The following is a 22,148-nucleotide window of genomic DNA, read 5'->3' on the forward strand; positions in this document are numbered from 1 at the left end:
GGGCAGACAGGTTGGAGGGGAAGAGAGGAAGCATGGGGTAATTAATGATGGTGGAATGTGATGATCATTACTATCCAAAGTACATGTATGAAGACACGAATTGGTGTGAATATACTATGTATACAACCAGAGATATGAAAAATTGTGCTCTATATATGTAATAAGAATTGTAATGCATTCTGCTGTCATATATAAATAAAAAATTACCTAAAAATAATCAATTTGAAAATGTCTATATTTTAATTGGTGATTTTAAACCATTTGCATTTAAGGAAATTACTGATATGAGGTATCAATTTGGTAGTCAGTTTTTCAAATGAAGCTATTATTTCCATGTGTTCTTTTTTTTCCATTCTAATTCTTCTGTTGAGTGAATGTAGTACTTGCATATTATTCTATTTTCTATTAATATTGGTTTATTGTTTACCTACCTTCAAATATTTTAAGGGAATTATCTATGGATTATAAATATAAATATTGTAGATATCATAGGCAAATTTTAATATCAGTACACTGTTTTGTGTGTGATATTAGATGTTTATAACAGATTACACTTAATTCAGAAAATCATTAAAAATCAATTAAAGCAATATAAGACATAAAAACAAGTGCAAGGGGCTGGGATTGTGGCTCAGCAGTAGAGCAGTTGGCTAGCACATGTGAGGCTCTGGGTGGTAGAGCGCTCACCTAGCATGTACGAGGCCCTGGTTTGATCCTCAGCACCACATGAAAATAAATAAATAAAATAAAAGGTACTGTGTCCAACTGCAACTAAAAAATAAACATTAAAAAATAGTACAATACCATCACAATCAAAACTTCAATAAGATGCTGAAATTAAATATTTCAAGGAATGATAAAAATATTGATAAACTGGAAAATATAATACAATGTCAATTCTCCTCAAATTTAATGAAAGTTTCAATATAATCCTAATCGGGGCTGGTGTTGTAGCTCAGTGGTAGGCATGCTTGCCTAGCATATGTGAAACACTGGGTTTAATTCTCAGTACCACATTTAGATAAATAAAAATAAAGGTCCATCGACAACTAAAAAAATATATATGTGTGTGTGTTTATACACACACACACACACACACACACACACACCCCTAATTTAAATTTTGGCAGTCTCTTTTTAGAAACTGATAAACCAATTCTAAAATTTATGTGAAAATGCCATAACCTAGAAAAGTCAAAGTCATTTTTAAAAAGAACAGAATGAAAGGATTTAATTATATGATTGAAAGACTTACTATAAAGTTATAGTAATGAAGACAGTGCAGTACTGTCATAAGTACAGTATATAGGTAATGCAACCAGAATGGAGTCTAAGAAATAGACCTACACATAGGTGGTCAATTGATTTTAAACCAATGTGCCAAGGAAATCCAGTGGTCCTGAAACACGGATATACATATGGATGAGAACAAATCCCAAATTTTACCCCACTATAAACAAAGAAACTAAATCAAAGTAGATCATAAAAGCAAGAACAACACAACTTATAGACGAAAACAGGAGAGTATCGATAAAACTTTGGGATATGTAAAGATTTTAGGGACTTATAAAAGGCAAAAATCATAAAAAATTATTTGAGATAATGGATTTTGGAAACTTTCTGTTAACACTTTTAAGGAAATGAAAATGTAAACCATACAATGGAACAAAGGATGATGGAATGTAGGTACCTTTTGATGGGCATCTATGAAGAACATATTAATTCTTACATAAGAAAAACTATTTGTTTTTTAAAAAATAGCAAACCCATAAACACATGGAAAAAAATACACTAACTGATCATTAGGAAATTGAAAATAAAACCAAACAATAGATATATGATTCTGTAGCCATTATAAAATTAAAATAAAAAGGACCAACAACATCAAGTATTAAGTAGAATGTGGAAAACAGATCTTTTAACATATTGCTGATAGGAAACAATGATAAAACTAGTTTTGTAAGAAAGCTCATCAATTTCCGATAAATTTAAGCATGTAGTTACTATTCAAGTAGCAATTTTATTCTTGGTTGTTTACCCAGCAGAAGTAAAAATATTATGTCTATGACAAGATTTGTACACTAAAATGACCATAAAATTAATATTGTTTCAAACTAGTAAACACTTGGTGTCTATCACTAGGACAGACATATAATGAACTCAGCACTGAAAACAAAGAGAACTCTCACAAAGATATGGGTAACACAAAAAATATTGAACTAAGTAAAAGACAAAAACAAAATAATTTTAATATATGACTTCATTTACATGAACCTTGAAAATGAAATCTAAGTTGCAAAGCTTTTTTTTTTTTTTTTTTTTTTAAGTGTCTGCCTGGGCAAGGATTAGGCTGAATTGCAAATGGGTCACAAGGGAACTTTCTGGGGTATGATAGATATGTTCTACATCTTGTGATGGGTTTTATGGGTACATAAACTGATTATAACTAATTAAAATGTATAGTGTGCTTTTTATTGAGTTTAAGCAACATAAACAAATGATCTCAATAAAATTGATCTGAAAACTAACTTGAAGAAAAAACAAACTAATACAAAACATTAAATTCCTGAGAATATGTTAAGTGAGAAACACAAGATTTTCATACAGTAAACCAAAAATCATTATTGGGATAAGTTTAAAAAAACTATAAAGATATGAAACACCATTTGACCTAGCCATCCCTCTCCTTGGTCTATACCCAAAAGACTTAAAAACAGCCTACTACAGGACAGAGCAACACCAATGTTTATAGCAGCACAATTAACAATAACTAAACTGTGGACCCAACCTAGATGCCCTTCAGTAGATAAATGGATTAAAAAAATGTGGCATATATACACAATGGAATTTTACTCAGCAATAAAAGAGAAAAAAATCATGGCACTTGCAGGTAAATGGGTGGGAACTGGAGAAGATAATGTTAAGTGAAGTTAGCCAATCCCCCCAAACAAATGCTGAGTGTTTTCTCTGATATAAAGAGGCTGATTCATAGTGGGGTAGGGTGGGGGAGCATGGGACGAATAGATGAATTCTAGATAGGGCAGAGAGATGGGAGGGAAAAGAGGGGGCAGGGGATTAGCAAAGATGGTGGAATGTGTGATGGACCTCATTATCCGAAATACATGTATGAAGACACAAATTGGTGTCAACGTACTTTATATACAATCAGAGAAATGAAAAATTGTGCTGTATACATGTAATAAAAACTGTAATGCATTCTGCTGTCATTTATTTTTTTAAAAAATCAATAAATAAAAGATATGAAGGAATATATGGTACTCATAATTTGGAAATCAAAATAGTGAAATGAATCTATAGATACAATATAATCCTAGTTACAAAAAACCTAAAGATTCCTTTATTATAAAAATTGTGAAGCATCAAGAATAGCTTAGACTCTCTTGAGGATAAAGAACAAGGTAGAAGACAACTTTATCCATATTGTTCTAATTTTGGCAGCATAGTAGAAGAATGAACAAATAAACAGATGGAACAGAACTGACTGTAAGACCATAATAAAGAATATATGGACAATGATTTGTGATGGAAGTGACAGAGTGTAGGGCAAAGAAGAGTCTTTCAAATAATACATCCCTATTATCCCTACCTTATTATAGTCATAAAGTAAATTCTAAATGGTTTATAATAAAGTAGCCAGAGATAAAGTAGGGAAAATATAGACAAAGATGCCTTATACAATATAATTAACAACTTCTATTGACCAAAGTGGAGTACAATAAGAAATGATAATAAAAACCACAGAATGACAGAAAATATATGCATGACAAATAATCATTAAAGGGCTCCTATCCAAATTGTATAAAGAATTTTTCACAATTAATAAGAAAAAGACAATCCAATTATTACAAAGTGATAGACACTTCAACACACAATTACGAAAAAAAAAGCTAAACCACCAATAAATTCATTTTAAAAATGCACCAATTGCATTACTAATGAGGAAAATGAAAATTAAAAATGTAAGAAAATGTCACTCACTATGTTTACACAAACGTCTAAAATGAAAAAGTGACAACTTGAAATCCTAATAAAGATACAAAGCAATTTAAATTCCCATATTCTGCTGCTGAGTTAGTAAATTTGTATAATCACTTTGGAAAATCATTTGGCATTATCCAGTAAAATAGAATATATACAAACATTATTAATCAGCAATTTCACTCTAAGTTTTTTACCCAACCCATATGCATATTAACATGGTGTATATCCACATAATAGTGCATCCATAATAATTACAAGCTGCACTGTTTATCTATAGAGCAGAATTGTTTGTAATAGCTTAAGATGGTGAAGCCCATAAATATATTATCAATAAAATGAATTAAGAAACTGCTGTACATATATATACACACAGGAACAGAAATGGAATAAGAATGAACCAACTATTGCTGTATGCAATATGGATGAACATCATGTACATAATACTGAAGAACAAAAAAACAGAGAGAAAAGAATAATTACAGTGTACTGATACCACGGGATTAAAATTTTGAAAAGGACCCAGAACAGTGACTAGGAAAGGAACTAAAGGTGGAAGATACTGGAATTCTTGTTATATGTTATTTCTCAATTTGGATGATGGTGACATGAGTGTGCTCCTTCTCACTGAGTTATTATATTCTGTGTTATACTTCTAAAGAGAACTTGAATACATACATATGTGTACATGCATGTATGAATGTATGCACAATTTAACTCCATGAATGAGTGGCAATCCATTCTAAGAATGTTATTTAATGACAAAAAATAAGATTTTTTTATTTGGATTACAATGACACATATTATGAACAAACTGACAGAATTATTTTTAAAATATTTATTTAAAAATCTTATCAACAAAGATACTCAGTTTTATCCTGTTACAATTTGCACATTTTTAATCTTTATTGTAAACAATAATGTGTTATCCATCAAATGATAAAATCAATAATGTTTTAAAAATCAGACAGTTATCTGTTTATACTCTGAAATAGAAGATTTTTTAAAACTAACCAAAAATATCAAAATGATATAATTATGAAATATAAAAATGCATAATTAACCTTAACTCCCAAGAAATCTTATACATATATGTATTTATTCCCAGTCATTCACTTTTTTTTTTTAAGGGAGAGAGAAATAGGTGAAAACCAAATATACACACCTCATGTTTTCAGCTGAATCTTCTGGCATTGGAGCAACAGTTTGCACAGCTGGGAGGTTTTTGCTGGTAGCACCATTCACAAAACTAGAAGAGGAGGAAGAGGAGGAGGACCCTGAATCCACGGCACCTGTTCCCAAAATAATAATTTTTAGTCTTAAATAAAAATTTATTTAATAAAATAATTTGATAATATTATTACTATTGATTTTCAAATAATTATTCATGTAAATTCAAAACAGAATTTCACAAATAAAAACCATTTGACCATTAGTGTACTAATAAATTTATTATGGTTTTAAACAACAGCTATTGAATTAAATAAAATCCAGTAGATTCACTTATGGTAAGCTAAAAAAAACTACATATTACAAATGGGGTATAAATAAAAGACAACAACAAATGAAAAAGTTTCTAGATAAATGAGGCTGATAAAACAATGCAAATTTAAATGTGAAATTCTATCTATTTTTATTGCTATGTTAAAATATTTTTAGTTTTTACCATCTAAGACATAAATTACAAATTTGTGGCTCTGCAGAATCAAATGCTCACTGTGATAAATGCTTGCAGAAGAAGGTCTATATTTTGTACCTGATTTTGGAACAATGAGTTCTTCTCAAATATGAAGATACCATTTTAGAAGAGATTTTTCCATAATACCACATATGAGTAATAGCAGTGGAGTTGAGGGACATCTAGTGTCTCTAAATATTATCATGTCTTATAATAATTCCCACAAAACTGAGTCATTTATTGGGATTTCTACTATAACATTTACAAAGCTCCTAAATGTGGATATGTAAATTGGTCCATGTGCCTAGTTTAGATGTTAGCTCACAGTTCATATATAATAATAATTCTAAGGAAGAAGTTTATTGCTTAATTTCATTCTTCATTTTGACCTTATATACTTTATAATATCACTTCCTGCTATCATTATTTTCTAAATCTATTATTCTTGAAATATACACTAAAAGATTTCATGACTTTTGATTAAATAAAATAAGAAAGAGGTGATTTAATTTTCATTTACCAAAGTCTTAAGTAAGGACTTTATTCAATGAAAGTACTGCATGTAGATTATTTTTTCTACTACATTGGCATATTTTTAAAATAACACTTTCATAGCATATATTTTAGTAAAACCAAGTTTTATTCCTACTTGTAGAAAACCAAACAAGTATAAAGAATAAGACTGTAATACTGAAAAGACTTTAATGTCTTCAGACAAGCCAGGTATAATTATTTATAATATAGATAAGCCAAAGAGATTATATTCTTTAACACAATGCCATTTATGTTTAGTTGCTAATACATAAATGATATATGTCTAATATAGTACACGTTCTACTTACTACAAACCCATAAGTGTGTTGTTCATGATATGTCAGACTCAGGTGATATGATAAACAAGATAGATACAGAAAGCACAAAGAGCTATGAAATTAATAAAAATGGGAAGAATCTAAGTAATGATAATAAATGGAAAAGTTCAAGGCTATACAGTTTGGAGAAGAGAAGACTACTATAGTCAGGGAAGAAAAGTCAGGGATCATCTTGCGTTGTTTAAATACCTAAAATGGAATCACAAAGATTTGGGTAAGGATTTATTTAGCTAATAATAAACAGGAACATTTCTGGAAATTTACAAAAAAAAAAAAAAAAGAGAGAGATATTTTTAGGCAGGCTTTTAAAATCTATAAAGATTTGGAAGTTTTGGTACCTACAATCACTAGGAAATTATTGGACAATGGATACAATTGTAATCTAAGTATAAAAATTAGTTCAGAGTCAATCAAGGTTTCTTATTCACATGCACTTTTCACATGTTGAGGCTCTTGCATATCATCAAGGTTCTTAGGAGAGCTCTGTCTTTCCTTAGGGGATTTAGCAAAGTATGTATTAGGATTCAATAAGTAAATGTCACCAAATCCATGTTTTTATACTAATATTTTGATCGTACTTTGATATTCTTGATATAATTTATTAATTTTTACATATTAAACTTCAGTTTTTTAATGATCTTTTGCTTTTGCTCCCCAAATACCTTTTAGCAATCTGATTTCACTCTGAAAGTAAAGAGCATCATGTTTTGAGGAAACTCAAAACAAAACCCAATACTGTCTCCTAAAATGACCACTAAAAATTGCATCCTAGAATCACAGACAAGTTCTGAAAAGTTGCAACACAACATATAACCTTCTTAAGATTAAGGTAATCTTAAATGCTCAGGGTATCTTTTCATTTTAAGGTCCAATAAGAAAAAAAAATGAAGATATAGAAAACAGAAAGAAAATGATGAGGTATCACAAAAATATATAAGGACAATACCTGTTGTATTAATCATACTTTTTGGTGTAGCTCCAGTAGCGGCAAATATGTTAGAGGTACTGCCTGTTGGCAGCCCACTTCCTGCAGTGGTGGCTCCCACAGTAGTTACAGCTAAACTACCTGGAGGTGGCTTCTTTACAGGTACCACAACACTCCTGCAAAGAAAGAAATGATAAGAAATAACAAATATGAGGCTTAAGATGAATTAAAATCCTGCTATGTATGGCAGATACATATGTTGAGTTTCACCTCTTTGCCTCCTTCCCAAGTTTTCTCCCTTCCTTTCTCTGTATATCAACCACCACATACATTTTTGTCTCTTTCTCTTTTTTCTCATCTTCTTTTTTCTTTCTTTCTCTCTCTCTCTCTCTCTCTCTCTCTCTCTCTCTCTCTCTGGTATGGGGGATTGAACTCAAGGGCACTCAACCACTGAGCCACATCCCCAGCCCTATTTTCTATTTTATTTAGAGACAGGGTCTCACTGAGTTGCTTAGTACCTTGCTTTCACTGAGCCTGGTTTTAAACTTGCGATGCCCCTGCCTCAGCCTCCCAAGCTGCTGGGATTAACTGATGTGTGCCACTGTGTCTGGCTCTCCATCTTCTTCTAATTTACAATTTTTTAAACTCATAAACCCAACTTCATTATTGAAAAGTATTTGGGCATAAAGGAAATAATGTAAAATATATTGACTAGTAAAATTCATTTGACAAACATTAATGTAGAATCTGGACTTAATGAACCTTTCTTAAAATGACAAGTGTCTGTAATCATGAGTCAGAGAATACTGGGAAATGTTTGTTCCAGTTGGCAAATTTTACATATGCATAGAGAATTTTTGACAAAATATACATAGAATATTAATTTTATCCACATCATATTCTAACTGTATAATATTCATAAATGCAAGAGCAAAGAAACATTTGACAGTCAACTTTTAAATTTTCCTCATAATAAAACTAAAAATTATTTGAAAATTAAGACATAACATCTAAGGCAATAATGAGGTTATATTTTATTTTTCTGAACACAATTGAGTTATTTTTCCTATTCAGAATATTATAATGAAAGAGAATTGAAATGATACAACAGATATTTGGGTATAGATCTATTTAGTCTTTGAGCCTTGATTTTTTGAATATTGAAGTTTGATATTTTGCTTTTTTTTAGCATTTTAAGTGAATTTCATTTAAAAATTTCTGAACTTTATGTTGATTAACTGATAAATGTGGATAAGTCAATTTAAAGCTATGAAAAACAAAAATTTTCAAATATAAATATCTGTATTTCCTTGCAGTGAAGTTTCACCATTCTGAAGTTCTACAGCACATAAACTTCATTTCACAAATATTGTCCAAGCATTATTAAATAATCATTGAATTTATTTACCTAGAAATTAGATACATGAGATATTTTAAGTTCAAATATAATACTTGAGAACACATGACTTACACAAAAATACCCAACCTGAAGTATGATTTTTTTTAAAAAAATATTTATTTTTTAGTTATAGGTGGATACAATATCTTTATTTTATTTTATGAGGTGCTAAGTATCGAACTCAGTGCCTCACTCATGTTAGGCAAGCACTCAACCTCTGAGCCACAACCTCAGCCCTGAATTATGATTTTTAATTGCGTCTATATTTTATTATTTTTTATGAAAAAGTTTCATTTAAAGGAAACTATATCATTGGCCCACTCTCAAATAATAATAGAATTATTTATTTGGTACCAGGGATTGAACCCAGGGGTGCTTAAATACTGAGCCAAATCCCTAGCAATTTTTTATTTTTTATTTTGAGACGGAGTCTTGCTAAGTTACTTAGGGCTCACTAAGCTGCTGCTGGTTTTGAACTTGTAATCCTCCTGCCTCAGCCTGCAAAGCTGCTGGGATTACAGGCATGTGCCACCAGGCCTGGCTAAATTTCTTGAACTTCCTTAATACAAAAGGAATTATTCAAAGAAACAATTTTGTTAAAATTTCTTCAATGACTATTTTCATACTAAAAATATAAATTTGTCATAATTGTTATTCAAAATTTTATGAGTATTTTAAATATTTTTGTAACCATGGTCTTATAATCTTAAATAATTTTACTCATGCCAAAATTTTTTCTCCATCAACTCCTTCAGAATACTTTCTTCTTTTCTCCTTATGGATGATGAGATCAAATTATTTAGACTCAATCCTGAACTCTCACAAGCATATATTATGTTTTCAATCCCCACACTGGTCAGTTCTTACTTATGCCTTCATTTTTTTCACTGAGAGGCAGTGTGACATTGTGGAAGCCAATAGAAGATATGAAATTAGAAGGCCAAGGTTTGAAAAATGGATGACTCTCAAGCTGCGTACGTTTAACTTCAGTTTCTCACTGTAAAACTGGCAAAACCAAGGCATTTTACTTTATGCATAAATGGGAATATTAAATGAAATTGTATCCAAAGGTACTTTGTAAACTAAGTTCCTAATAAATGTTAATAATGTCTAAACCGAAATAATTATCTGTCTATAGGATCCAGGGTATCTAGTTACAATGATCTATATTACTGATCAGTAGAAAAGGAAAAAGGTATGCTAGCAGTTTTGGTTTATCATCAAAATTCTCTCAAAGCTTCTAAGTAATGTGAGATGCACTATCTTACTGGCCATCTAGTAAAAAAACAAAATCATTGGTTCTTAATTTGAAAAGAATTAATTAGTAAAACAATAACTGTTTCTCTGCTCAAAATTTCTTATGAATAAAGAAATATACATTATTAATGGTGCTATAAATTTGTAGATAGTAGAAAAACTATTATCGAAGATTCCTAAATAACAGATCATTATTAATCAATAGTACCTTATCCAGTATACAAGCTATGAGAAAGAAGTAACATTAAGAAAAAATAAGTCACATAATGAGAGAAAAGTGTGACTATCCAAATTCTGTAATGGTAGCTTATCAATGAAATGAAAAAACACCAAATACCTGCCTCCAACAAAAAGTATCTGAATTTGGGGCTGGGGATGTGGCTCAAGCAGTAGCGCGCTTGCCTGGCATGCACGGGGCTCTGGGTTCAATCCTCAGCACCACATAAAAATAAAATAAAGATGTTGTGTCCACCAAAAACTAAAAAATAACTATTAAAAAATTCTCTCTCTTTAAAAAAAAAAAGTATCTGAATTATACAGCCAAAGCCTCTAGACATTTCTCTTAATAGCAAGCTTATTAGGGTTTGGCAGTATACACACACACACACACACACACACACACACACACATACACACACACACATATATAAATAGTAACTCAAAACCCAACCTTTAGTGACCTATAGACCCGAGTTAGAATTCTACCTCTAACAACGCCTTACTGTGTTGTGTTAGGCACATAAATCTCTCTAAGGTCCATTTTCTTCCCTGTTCAAATGGTTTGTACTGTATAAATTCTACTTTTATAATGCTAAAAGGAGATATGCATATAAAGTACTTAGCCAACCACTCAGAATATTATACATGGTCATTATTCTTATTATTACTATGGCCCCCAAAGTATCGATATAGTCTGAGTCTACATAAGCACAGTACTCAAATGGAAAAAAAAGCAATAATCATAGAATACATGGTTGTCATCACATATTACAAACAAAATCCTATGAGAAGTTTTAGGTGTCATGTTTTTTAGAATAATGAAAAACAGCCATGAGACCATAAGGGAACAGTTAGGATGACAGTATATGAGGAAAATACGTCATGTGAGGGAAGCTGAAAAGACTAGAAAATTACAGTAAAAATGAGAAAAATTTTAGCAAATTTCAAAAATTTGAAGGTATGTGGATAAAAAACCAAGGTGAAACTTCCATATACCTCAAAATGCCAAATAAGGATGAACAGGAGGAAAAAGTCTCTCTTAACATTTATGGACTCCAATTTCCAAAAACTCATTGTTCAGATGGCTAGCATGACCACATGAGAAAAGTCTGGCTGAGAGAAATGAGAAAGTGGATCTGATTGGTTTTTCAGATTTTTTCCCTGAATTTACAATTTTATGAATTTGTCAGGATAAATTCCCCTTTGACTGATATGGCCAAATGTTTATCTATAATTAGAGGATTACACATTCTTGTCCTTGGTGTCATTTTTTTTTACCAACATTACCCATTACCACTCCCTAACACCTCAAAATATCCTCTGTCCTTAGAAATCTATTTTATACTTTGAAAGTTAACAGTATTAATGTGTTGATAACAAATTATTCATCTTTCAGATTAGTATTCAGTATTTGCAATTACTTATATAAGAAAAATAAAGATTTTCAACTCTGAGAAAATCTCAGTTATTCAATATTTCCCCCTGATTAATTATTCCACCTACACAAAGATAGTATTATTGAAGAGTCTAAATACTCATTGCAGGTACTCATTTAGAACACATAAGCACACTAACACATATACAAATTTGGAAGGCACTTACTTTTTCTATGGTGAACATGTAACTTTTATATGAATTTCAAATAACACAGCCACTGAAAAGGTAAGAACCACTGAACTAAACTATTTAAATATTCTGCTTTTCTTATAGATGTGCTCTTCATACTAATGGATACCTATAAATCCTCTACACTACAAACAACCACAACTGAATTTTTTTGATATCAAGAATATTTTTTCTATCCCTTCCCACATAATTTCAAACCTCTATTCTACACCTTTAAAACTGCAAACTACAAAACAGGAAGTAATTATTTGATTCTATAGATAATCTCTACATACCATAAGGTTGTAAAGGTTATCATCAAAATAGTGCAAGTCAGGAAATATATCAATGTAATTCACTTCTATAAAATTTTTCCAGAATGATTATGTTTTTAATACATTGAGTAATACATCATGCATATCGTTCTTCCATCACTGAATTTATTCCATTTCCAAAGAGGGATTTGAGGTATGATCTTCTTCTTTAATTCACTGACTCATTTAATAAATCTTTGTGTGAGTGTGATATGTAAGGGCCTGTTCTAAGTTCTGGAGGCACAGTCAAGTATAGAACAACATTCCTGCCCTCATGGAATTACATTCCAATAGGAAGAGCCATAAAACAGAAATATATAAAAGAGTAAACAAAATATATATGTTGGTAAATGCTCAAATAAAACAAAAGTATGGACAAGGATAAGGAATATTATTGAAAGGGTAGTTCAGAGAAGACTGAGGAAAAAAGTGGTATCTGAGAAGACTAAAGGGGTGAAGAAACAAGCCATGATGATATCTAGAGAAGGATGCTCCATACAGAGGAAACAGCAAAATGGCTTGTGTTACTAGAAGACTGAGCAACACAGAGAGTATAAACGATAAGTAAGAAGGGCTCAAATCACAGGACACTGAAGTACACTGTATTACTCAGCATGGAATCAGAAGCCATTAAGTACTTACAAGTGAAGAGGGATCTCACCATGGCTTATAAAAGTCTCATTCTGGCTACTATGAGGATAGACTTTAAGCAGGAACGAGGGTGGAACTGAGGGGCCTGTTAGCAGAATACTATAATAATATAAGAAAGGTGAATACTATAATAATTTAAGGAAGAGAAGTCTGTGGGATCAGAATGACAAATGGAAACTGGTGAAAAGTGCATCAATTTTTGGCTATATTAAGCCAACACAACAGGATTTGCAGGACAGGATGTGCATATGAGATAAGTCCAAGACAATGCAAAAAAAAAAAAATCTTTTCATTAAGGACCTAGAAGGGTTAAAGTGTTAATTGCCATTAAGATAGAAAAAACTATGGTTGGGGCACAATACTATTAAGTTATTAATCTTCAAATAATGATTATGAATAAGAGACAGACAAGTCTCTAGTTTAGGAGAGAGGTTTAGAATGAGATATAATTATGGAAACAATCAGCATGTAGAATGCTATTTAATGCTGGTAAGCAGATAAGATTGCCTAAGAAATATACAGAAGTGGACCAAAGACAGAGTCTTGGACGAGGAGGGGTCCATTAAAAACTTCTGTAAATTTTGTAAAAGCAAGAATACTACTTTATCTGTGTCTTCATAGTTTGTCCTAAGTATAAAATGAAATACAGAAGAAAGGGCTTCTAAACTAGGGACTCATTAAGGAAAATGAACTTTGTAATTATTTCTGGTTCCATATAATAATCCCTGTCTTATTTCTGTACTATTCCTCTTTTCTGTAACACTTATTCAGAACCAACAGATTAAGTGATACAATTACACTAACAAGTTTAGGAAATTAAAAGAAAAATAAGATATGGCCACACCTGGGCGATACCAGAATGGAATATACGAAAACAAAGCAAATGTGTACTATATTTTAAAAATTTCCAGATTCAAGTTATGCCCATAACTTTCAGGAACAGATGATGTGTATTATCAAGGAACAATGACCTGAATCAAAAAAATATTGCTAGGAATTGCCAAGTAAAGAAAAATGTGTAAAAAAGTCTCATGGTAAATCTTAGTTAGGCAAAGAGATTCAAAACAACATAACAGGTTGAAGGAGCTACACATAAATCCTTATGACTACACATAAATCCTTATGTTCCAAACTACTATGTTCTTCCTCTATTATGTAAATAATAAGACATTATTTCAGAATCTTTATAGGTATTATATCTAAGAAAATGTCAGCATAAACACAGAAGATCAATTTGGGATGAATGTAGGACACCTGGAGATAGACAAGAGTTTCAAGACAGAAGGAATCCACCTGAGAGGTGCTCATCACCTAAGGTGAAGTGAAAGCTTTTGGAATGGAGATATAATACCTTTTTCTGAGATTACAGTCTTTTAATCAAACTAAAAAATAATCGTTATTAAAAAAAACTATAAGGCTATTTCATTTATTGTAGGATTTTATAATGTAGGTAATTTGGGGGTCTGATGCTTTTATTGCTCTGATGTTTTCATCTAGTATGCTTATCTACTTTCCAAAATATTTTAGAATACCAACAGGAAAAGGATATTTAAGAAATAATTGAGTATTTTATTAAAGCACCTACTTAAAAAGAGATTTTTATACAGCTTATTGAACTGTTTATGTTAATGCCAGGAAAGACAAAGACAACATTGGGGAAATCAGGATACAGCCATGCTCAGTCAAAATTGCATCTCCTGGCAACCGGCCTTCCAATACACACCCAGGACACTCAGTAAAATAAAAACAGAGATTAATTACAGTAAATAGAAATTGAAAATTTGAATTGTAAAAGTTGACAGATTTATAATCAATTTGACTTACATTAACTACTTCATCTTTTAAGTAATATAATCAAATACCTTTTTCAAATAATAGAAAACAATATGAACAGAAAGTAAAGTCCTCAGAATTGTACTTACAAAATTCGAAGGTTAAATAAATCAATGTAATAAGAGCTTTTCAACTCTACTACACATTTCTTTATTATTTTCCCTGAATTTTCATTCGTAGTCCTAAAACCAACGTTAAAAATCAATGAAACCATAAAGAAAATATTTACCCTACTCATATTTTTTAGGAGAACTCTGTAATTTGCTATGTAAATAATAAAATGAGATTATTAAGCTTTCCTAGTAGAAACAAAACTTTCGAATTTTTTCTTTGCCACACAGTAAAAGAAATTTGGAAATACTGTTCAAAAGTGCATTTCTCTATACATATTATTCTTCCTCACTACAGAAGAATACTAGAGGATCTCTAGCATTTTACATTTCATATATACTTGTTACACTTCATAAATATATACACTTACTATAATCAAAGGCACATAACACAAATGATTAGAGAAAATAAAAGGAATCATAACTTCCTACATATGTAAATGAGAACATTTACATAATCTTTCACATGTAATTGGATGAAATGTCTAATCCTAAAAGAAAAAAGTTTATTAAGTATAAATGTTTCAAAATTTGATGTTGCAATTTGCTTACTAAAAAAAAAAATTCAAAACACTGAAATTCATTAATGTTTCATCCTGAATGGGGAGAAGTACCCATGTATAATGTAAGTTAACAGAATTCAAATTACATCAGTTGATTTAAGAACTTATTTCCAAACTTACAGTCCATAATAAGTACAATGCATACATTTTTATCATGTCTGCTATAGAATTAATAAATAATTGGTCAACAAAAGTAAAACCACAGATGATTCCTACTGGGATAACATATTATTAGGAAACATGACTTAGTCACAAAAAAAAAAAAATCAAGCAACTGAATGTATATCTATTTTTAAGCTAAGGATAAAAATGTAAAATGCTTCACGGGTAGGGTAAGACCCATGATAATTGTGTTTAAAACAGGTAGCAATCTGGACTTTCATTCTAAAACCTGTCATCTTGGTTCCTATTTTCCAAGGAATTCAATCTGATGTTAAAAGACATGTCATAACTTGGATTTCAGACTTTAGTGCTTCAGAAATATGTTTATATTCTTCATAAAGTAATTATGGCTATCTTAAGACAGAAAAGGCAAATGGCAGAAATACACGGGAAATATAATTGAAAAATGCAGTGGTCCAGAAGCACTTGTGGGATGATGTCTCTGAGAAGCTGCTCAAAGCTTCAGAGTTTGAAGTTAAATTTTTGATGTTGTCACTCTCAATCTATTGAATGGCTGACAGACAATCAAACCCGTCTGGCTGGCTGGCAGCTCATTTTGCTGGCAGGTGGCAAACAATTAGACACACCAATTTGTGCCTCCTGATGACATTAAAGCATGAAACTAAGTTGTATGCAGGGCCTAGTGATTTGTGTGAAAGCATTTCAAAAATAATACTCTTTGCCGTGGCAACTCATTTCAGACTGCCACCTCCCATTATGGCTTTGAGTAGTGAAGACGACAGACTTGAGTTACGTGCAGTGCAAGGCCGCTTCTGTTCAATCCGTCATCAGTGCCCCCTGAGACCTCAATCCCCTCCTTTCATCAATATCACCTCATCATTTACATTTGATAGTACTTGAGCTACTGCATATATTAACTACACTGGAGACTCTTTTCCTAAAAAGAATTGAAATATGCTTTGTGCTCTTCAATTTCATTTCTACTTATGCAATTTAGAATAATGATTCCATTCCCATTGCACTTTGCACAAATGCTACCATGAACAAATGGAGAGGTTTATTTTTTTAAAGCAATATTCTCAAAAGTATAATAAATTTTGAGTAGCTAAGAACATTGGCACTCAGGTGATTAAGTTTTACAGAAAAAAAATTCTTAATAATAATCCAAAGTAAAACAAAAATATTTTACTTAGCCTTTATTCCACTGAATTCTCTTATATAAATCACAATAATTCTTTGTATTTATCAGTTTGCATTTTAACAAAACTTTAAGTATATGATTTAAGACGGGACACAAAAATTAATAACCCTATATTAAATTATTGAAACTTTGATTTCTAGATATAGACTTATAGATATTTACAAGCACATACACTTAAAGACATATACTTAAACAAACTCAGAAACAAGACACACAAATACATCCTAGAAACATAAACCACATATGTGAAATAGGGGACATCAATGTGAAATGGACTAAGGAACATTCACTATATGAATGAATATATGAATATAATATTAACACAAAAAACTAAAAATAAGAGGAACTATTTGCTGATATTTTATAGTCTCACCATTTTTTACATTTTAAAAACTTTGACAGAACATATTTTGTCTTGTCAATGACAATTATTTGCAAACATTCTATTTCCTGTAAGTTCATTGAAAATAAAATTATTTTATTCATATTTATAACCAAGATGGAAATTAATGCCATATAGAGTTACAAAAAAATTTTTCAAGAGATAGATATTAAAGAGTTCACAGGCAGAGTTTAAATCACATTTGTATATGAAAAGGATAACTCAACCTATCTTAATGGTTTTATTGCTATACCTATACCCCCATAATATAAAAATTTACCATCTCTCATTAGAAAAAAGAATTTTGGCTACTGAAGAGAAAAAATATTGAATACATGTTTTATTTGTTTGTTTGTTAGTTTTTAGTTGTTGATGGACCTGTATTTTATTTTTTTTATGTGGTGTTCAGGATCGAACCCAGTGCCTCACACATGCTAGGCAAGCGCTCTAGCACAGCCCTACATGTTTTATTTGACTATATATTTGACATTCTAGTTTGATATCCTAAGAAACATTTGATTTCTTCACTCAATCTTGTCTCTCTAAAAATAAAAACACCTGCATGACAATCACCACAAAAACACATGAATTTTGGTATAAATTTTGGTATAAAAAGCATTTCAAACATCAATAATGATATAATTCAGATAGTAAACCAACATATTCTTAAGTTTATACATTGATATATAAACATAATTTGCAACATGTATGAATCCCAGTGGTCAAATTTAAATACTACTGGTAGTAATAGTTGACTACCTAAAATATTTTCTTTTTTTTCAGTTGTATGCAATTCAGGGGCCTTTATTTAAAAAGCACAGGCAAGAAATGAGAATTGTATGATGTTTTGATGCCTCTTTCAGTGCTGGAATTTAAATTGTGTACTGATCAACCTTTTGTTTATCAATAATAACCACATTGCCACCACTGTATCAATATTTATAAAATATATTATTACGTTGACTCATTTGATCAGCTCTCAATTATTTCAAACTAGGTTGCATTCCTGAAGATAGGGGGGCTTTCTTGAATTTCCTGCATGCTACAAAAACTATAAAACAAAATTTGGGCTCAAGTTACAGTTTATCCACTTAGTAGCTATATACCTTTTGTCAAGCTATTCAATCTTGGTTTTCTCTTTTAAGATGGGAATATCAGCAATACTTTGTATGGTTGTAAGGTAAGCTAAGGATTAAGTTTGATATCCTTAATATGACATCAAGGCTTTCTATGATCTATTGAGCACCTCTACCCTTATTTCCCAGAACTGGGAATATCGTCACAGTCACTGCACAGGAGACTGTGAAGAAGATGTCAGGACATGTTCAGACCAGGCATGGTGCATTCATTGCCTTGAAAAGTTGTCACAGGACAAAATCAAGGGTTTTTTTAGTGAGAAAAGAGGAAATAGGAAAGCTACCAAAAGTGTATACTACAACTTTTTGTGCATAAATTTATCAAACTTGAGTTATTGTGATTTCTATTATTAATATAATAGTTTTTGTTGTTGTTTTTAGGATAAAAGTGTATATATGATTATTCCAACTTCATTTCTAAGAATTTCTGAAATGACTTCTCTCCCTGTACCCTACAGAGACATGGCCCTGCTGATGGAGAATCATTACATTTGACTTTTCTCCCTGTTTGAACTTGTGCTTAAATATTTTCTTGATGGTACGCATTTTTAAATAGTTAGATATAGTATATGTGCAGATTCTTTAGTTCCAAAATATTTATTCCACTGCTTTAAACTCACTTTTGTTTCTGGAATGGGGGATTGAACACTGGCATTTTACCACTGAGCTATAGCCCAGCACCCCTACCCCTTGTTTTTAAATTTTAAGATAATGTCTCACTAAGTTGCTTAGGACCTTGCTAAGTTGCTGAGGCTGGCCTGGAACTTGTGATTCTCTTGCCTCAGCCTCCCAAGCCACTGGGATAACAGACATGCACCACAGAACCAGACTTGAACTATCTTTTTATTGCATAAATAGTGCAACAGAAAAAAGAACTCATTATTTCTAACAAATTCTTTTAGTGATTAAATATTTAAACACAGATATATGGGTCACATTATAAATGGTTTAGATATTTAAATGCCAAAATGCCTTTCAAGAATATTTATTTGTCCAATATATGCCACAAGATATGCCTTTTTTGCTGATACTAAAAATCTTATACGGAAGATTATTTCAAATGATTTTTACTTTTTTAACATAAATCCAATTAAAATTTGAATTTGAATTTTATACTTAGAGCAAGCTATTAATATCCAAGAATTATTATAGAATGTTATAATACTATAATGGAAATTAATGTCATTTAGATTTACATACTAGGTCTTAGAGATATTTTGCCTATTCTCTGTCCCACTTTATACATAAAACAAGTCCAAAGAGAAAAATGACTTCTCCATTGCGCCAGGGCCCCTTGATGATGGATTATAACCAAAATCTGGAGTTTTCTATTTCAGATTCAATGTAATATTTACCACATCATTTTGAAAATCTTTTTCTGAATCCATTAAAATGTCCTATGAGATGCATCAGCTTGGTCTATCTCTTTGATATTCTTTGTAATGGGAATCTACATTAATACAGCTTTTGAGGTCCTTCTACATAAAATTCAATTAATAGAGTCTAATTTTCCTTCTACAAATAGAGCACTGTGAAAAAGAAATTCAATACCTACCTGTCAAAGGAATGAAACTGCATAGGAAGAATTGTTTGCGCTTCTCTCTTTAATGCTGGGTCTGGGTATGGGATAGGTTCAGGGCCACATTCTGCAATTTCAACAGGGGCAGCCACAAGACTTTTCAAAATTTCCTTGACATTGATCCCTTTGGTCTGACTAATGCTAGATATGGATGGTGCAGGCTTCAACATTTCATTGGGATTTTCAGTTAAGCTCTCTTGTGATTTCTTCACCTCTGATGACAAAGTGGATAAGAGTTCACTCATGGCATCTGGGCCTGTAGCAGTCTCTAATTCTGCCCCATTCAGGATGCTAGTCACTTGCTCCTCTCCAATTCCTGAATCTGTATGAGGAATTGAACTCTCTAGCTGAATGTCTTCACCAGGCGTTGGTGTTTCTTTTTCCTTTATAGTGTCTGGAAATGCAGCAGGTGTTTCTGTAATGAAAGAATTTAATTTTAAAAGTTTCATTAATAAAAACTTTGTGTTATTAATAAAATGTTCTTGCAGTGGAATAAAAAAATAAAATGTGAGAAACAAAAAATTTGCACAATCATGATTGTGCATAATAACACAACTCTGTTACAAGACATCATCCATATACACTTTTTTTTTTTGCTCAGCAAACATCAAAACGATCCTGTTTCTTTCAAAAATCATCTGCAATTTCAAAACTAATGCCTTTAACAGCATCAGGAAACTGTTCTTATAATTTGCAGAAGCATCTCATTAATAATTATTATATGAATTTCCCCTTTAATTTTTCATTGTCAGGTATCAATTATATATGATTTTTAAAAATATGAAGTAATTTTATACCTGCTTTGGTATTTCAATAACCAATAACAAAATGTCTAAAATACTTAAACTAGTTAAACATATTATTTTAAAATTACATATAATACATAAAATACTTAAAAATGTGTAAAATGTGAACTAGTTCAAAACTAAATTAATTACAGAATAAATGCTCAAGAATGTAGTCTGTATGTTCCTTTATGATCATCTTCTTTGTGAATAAATATAAACTTCAATTTGCAAAAAATAAATAGGAAACATATGTATATGTCTATATAGATATGAAATGCACATGTTCCTAATTAAAATCGATGAAAAATATATCAAAAATGTCAAATTCTAGGGCTGGGACTGGGGCTATAGCTCAGTGGTAGAGAGCTTGCCTACCACAGTGGAGGCACTGGGCTCAATCCTCAGCACCTCACACACAAGAACAAACAAACAAATAAAGTTAAAAAAGGGTCAAATTCCTATCAAATCTAATTATATAAAAGTTAATATGATGAAGTTCTTCACATAACAAAATGTTAGCAAAATCTACCTTAAAAATTATATAATCTGGGGCTGGGGATGTGGCTCAAGCGGTAGCACGCTCGCCTGGCATGCGCGCGGTGCTGGGTTCGATCTTTAGCACCACATACAAACAAAGATATGGTGTCTGCCAAAAACTAAAAAAAATAAATAAATATTAAAAAATTCTCTCTCTCTCTCTCTCTCTCTCTCACTCTCTCTCTCTCTCTCTTTCTTTAAAGAAAAAATTATATAATCTGGGCTCTCGTGGTAGAGCACTTGCCTAGCATATGTGAGGGTTTGGGTTGGATTCTCAACACCACATACAAATAAATTAATTAATACATCAACAATATAAAAAATATGAATATATGTAAATTTAACAGTCTTTAACGCAGTCATTTTGAAAAACAAAATAAGGATATTGTTAAGAGAAAATATATAAATTATTTGCATTTCCTATATAATGTAGATAATCATTATATGTTAACTATTTGTATTTCCTTGTATTTAAGTATATCCTTTGTTAAATAAGAAAGGCAGACTAATTTATAAGATCTCTTCATTGTTGGGAGGCATAAAAACATGTTGAAGGTTTTGTACCCACATATTAAGGGACTGAAAATAATGTGCTGGGATTTCCTAGTAACACTCACAAATCTTTGGCCCTGTCACTTAGACAATTTTGTTAATCTCTTGAATGTATATTAATAGCATAACATTCAAATTTACTGAATATGTAAATTTATTACTTTTTCCAGATGAATTTCAGAATAAATTTACCAAGTTTCAAAAGCCAGAAGAATTTTATTCTCCTGTTCTATTATCCTGTTCTATTGATCTGAGTGATATAGATAGTTTGATATAAGATAAAACAAACTCTTCATTTTATTTAATCTACCAAATGCCCAATACTCATTTCAATTGATTAAAAAAATACATCTCTCATAATAAAATGCTATGTTGCAGCTTTTCTTATATTTATTAAATAGGTTTTAGTTTGGTTTGCTTGTTAA

The 22,148-nt window shown here is 31.1% G+C and overlaps 1 protein-coding gene across 4 annotated transcripts in view; it reads right to left on the minus strand.

The window, feature by feature from the left end:
• Nbea (neurobeachin) overlaps window positions 1–22,148 on the minus strand; it is a 639,704-nt gene that overhangs the window by 397,646 nt on the left and 219,910 nt on the right. For all 4 annotated transcript variants that reach the window (XM_071611544.1, XM_071611543.1, XM_071611542.1 and 1 more), the window contains exons 30-32: window positions 19,823–20,261; window positions 7,496–7,650; window positions 5,165–5,291 (exon numbers count right to left, since the gene is read on the minus strand). In XM_071611544.1, the coding sequence (XP_071467645.1) occupies window positions 5,165–5,291; window positions 7,496–7,650; window positions 19,823–20,261 (721 nt within the window). The remainder of the gene's footprint in view (window positions 1–5,164; window positions 5,292–7,495; window positions 7,651–19,822; window positions 20,262–22,148) is intronic.

Source organism: Marmota flaviventris, chromosome 4 (assembly GCF_047511675.1).
Source record: "Marmota flaviventris isolate mMarFla1 chromosome 4, mMarFla1.hap1, whole genome shotgun sequence".
NCBI classification, from domain to species: Eukaryota; Metazoa; Chordata; class Mammalia; order Rodentia; family Sciuridae; genus Marmota; species Marmota flaviventris.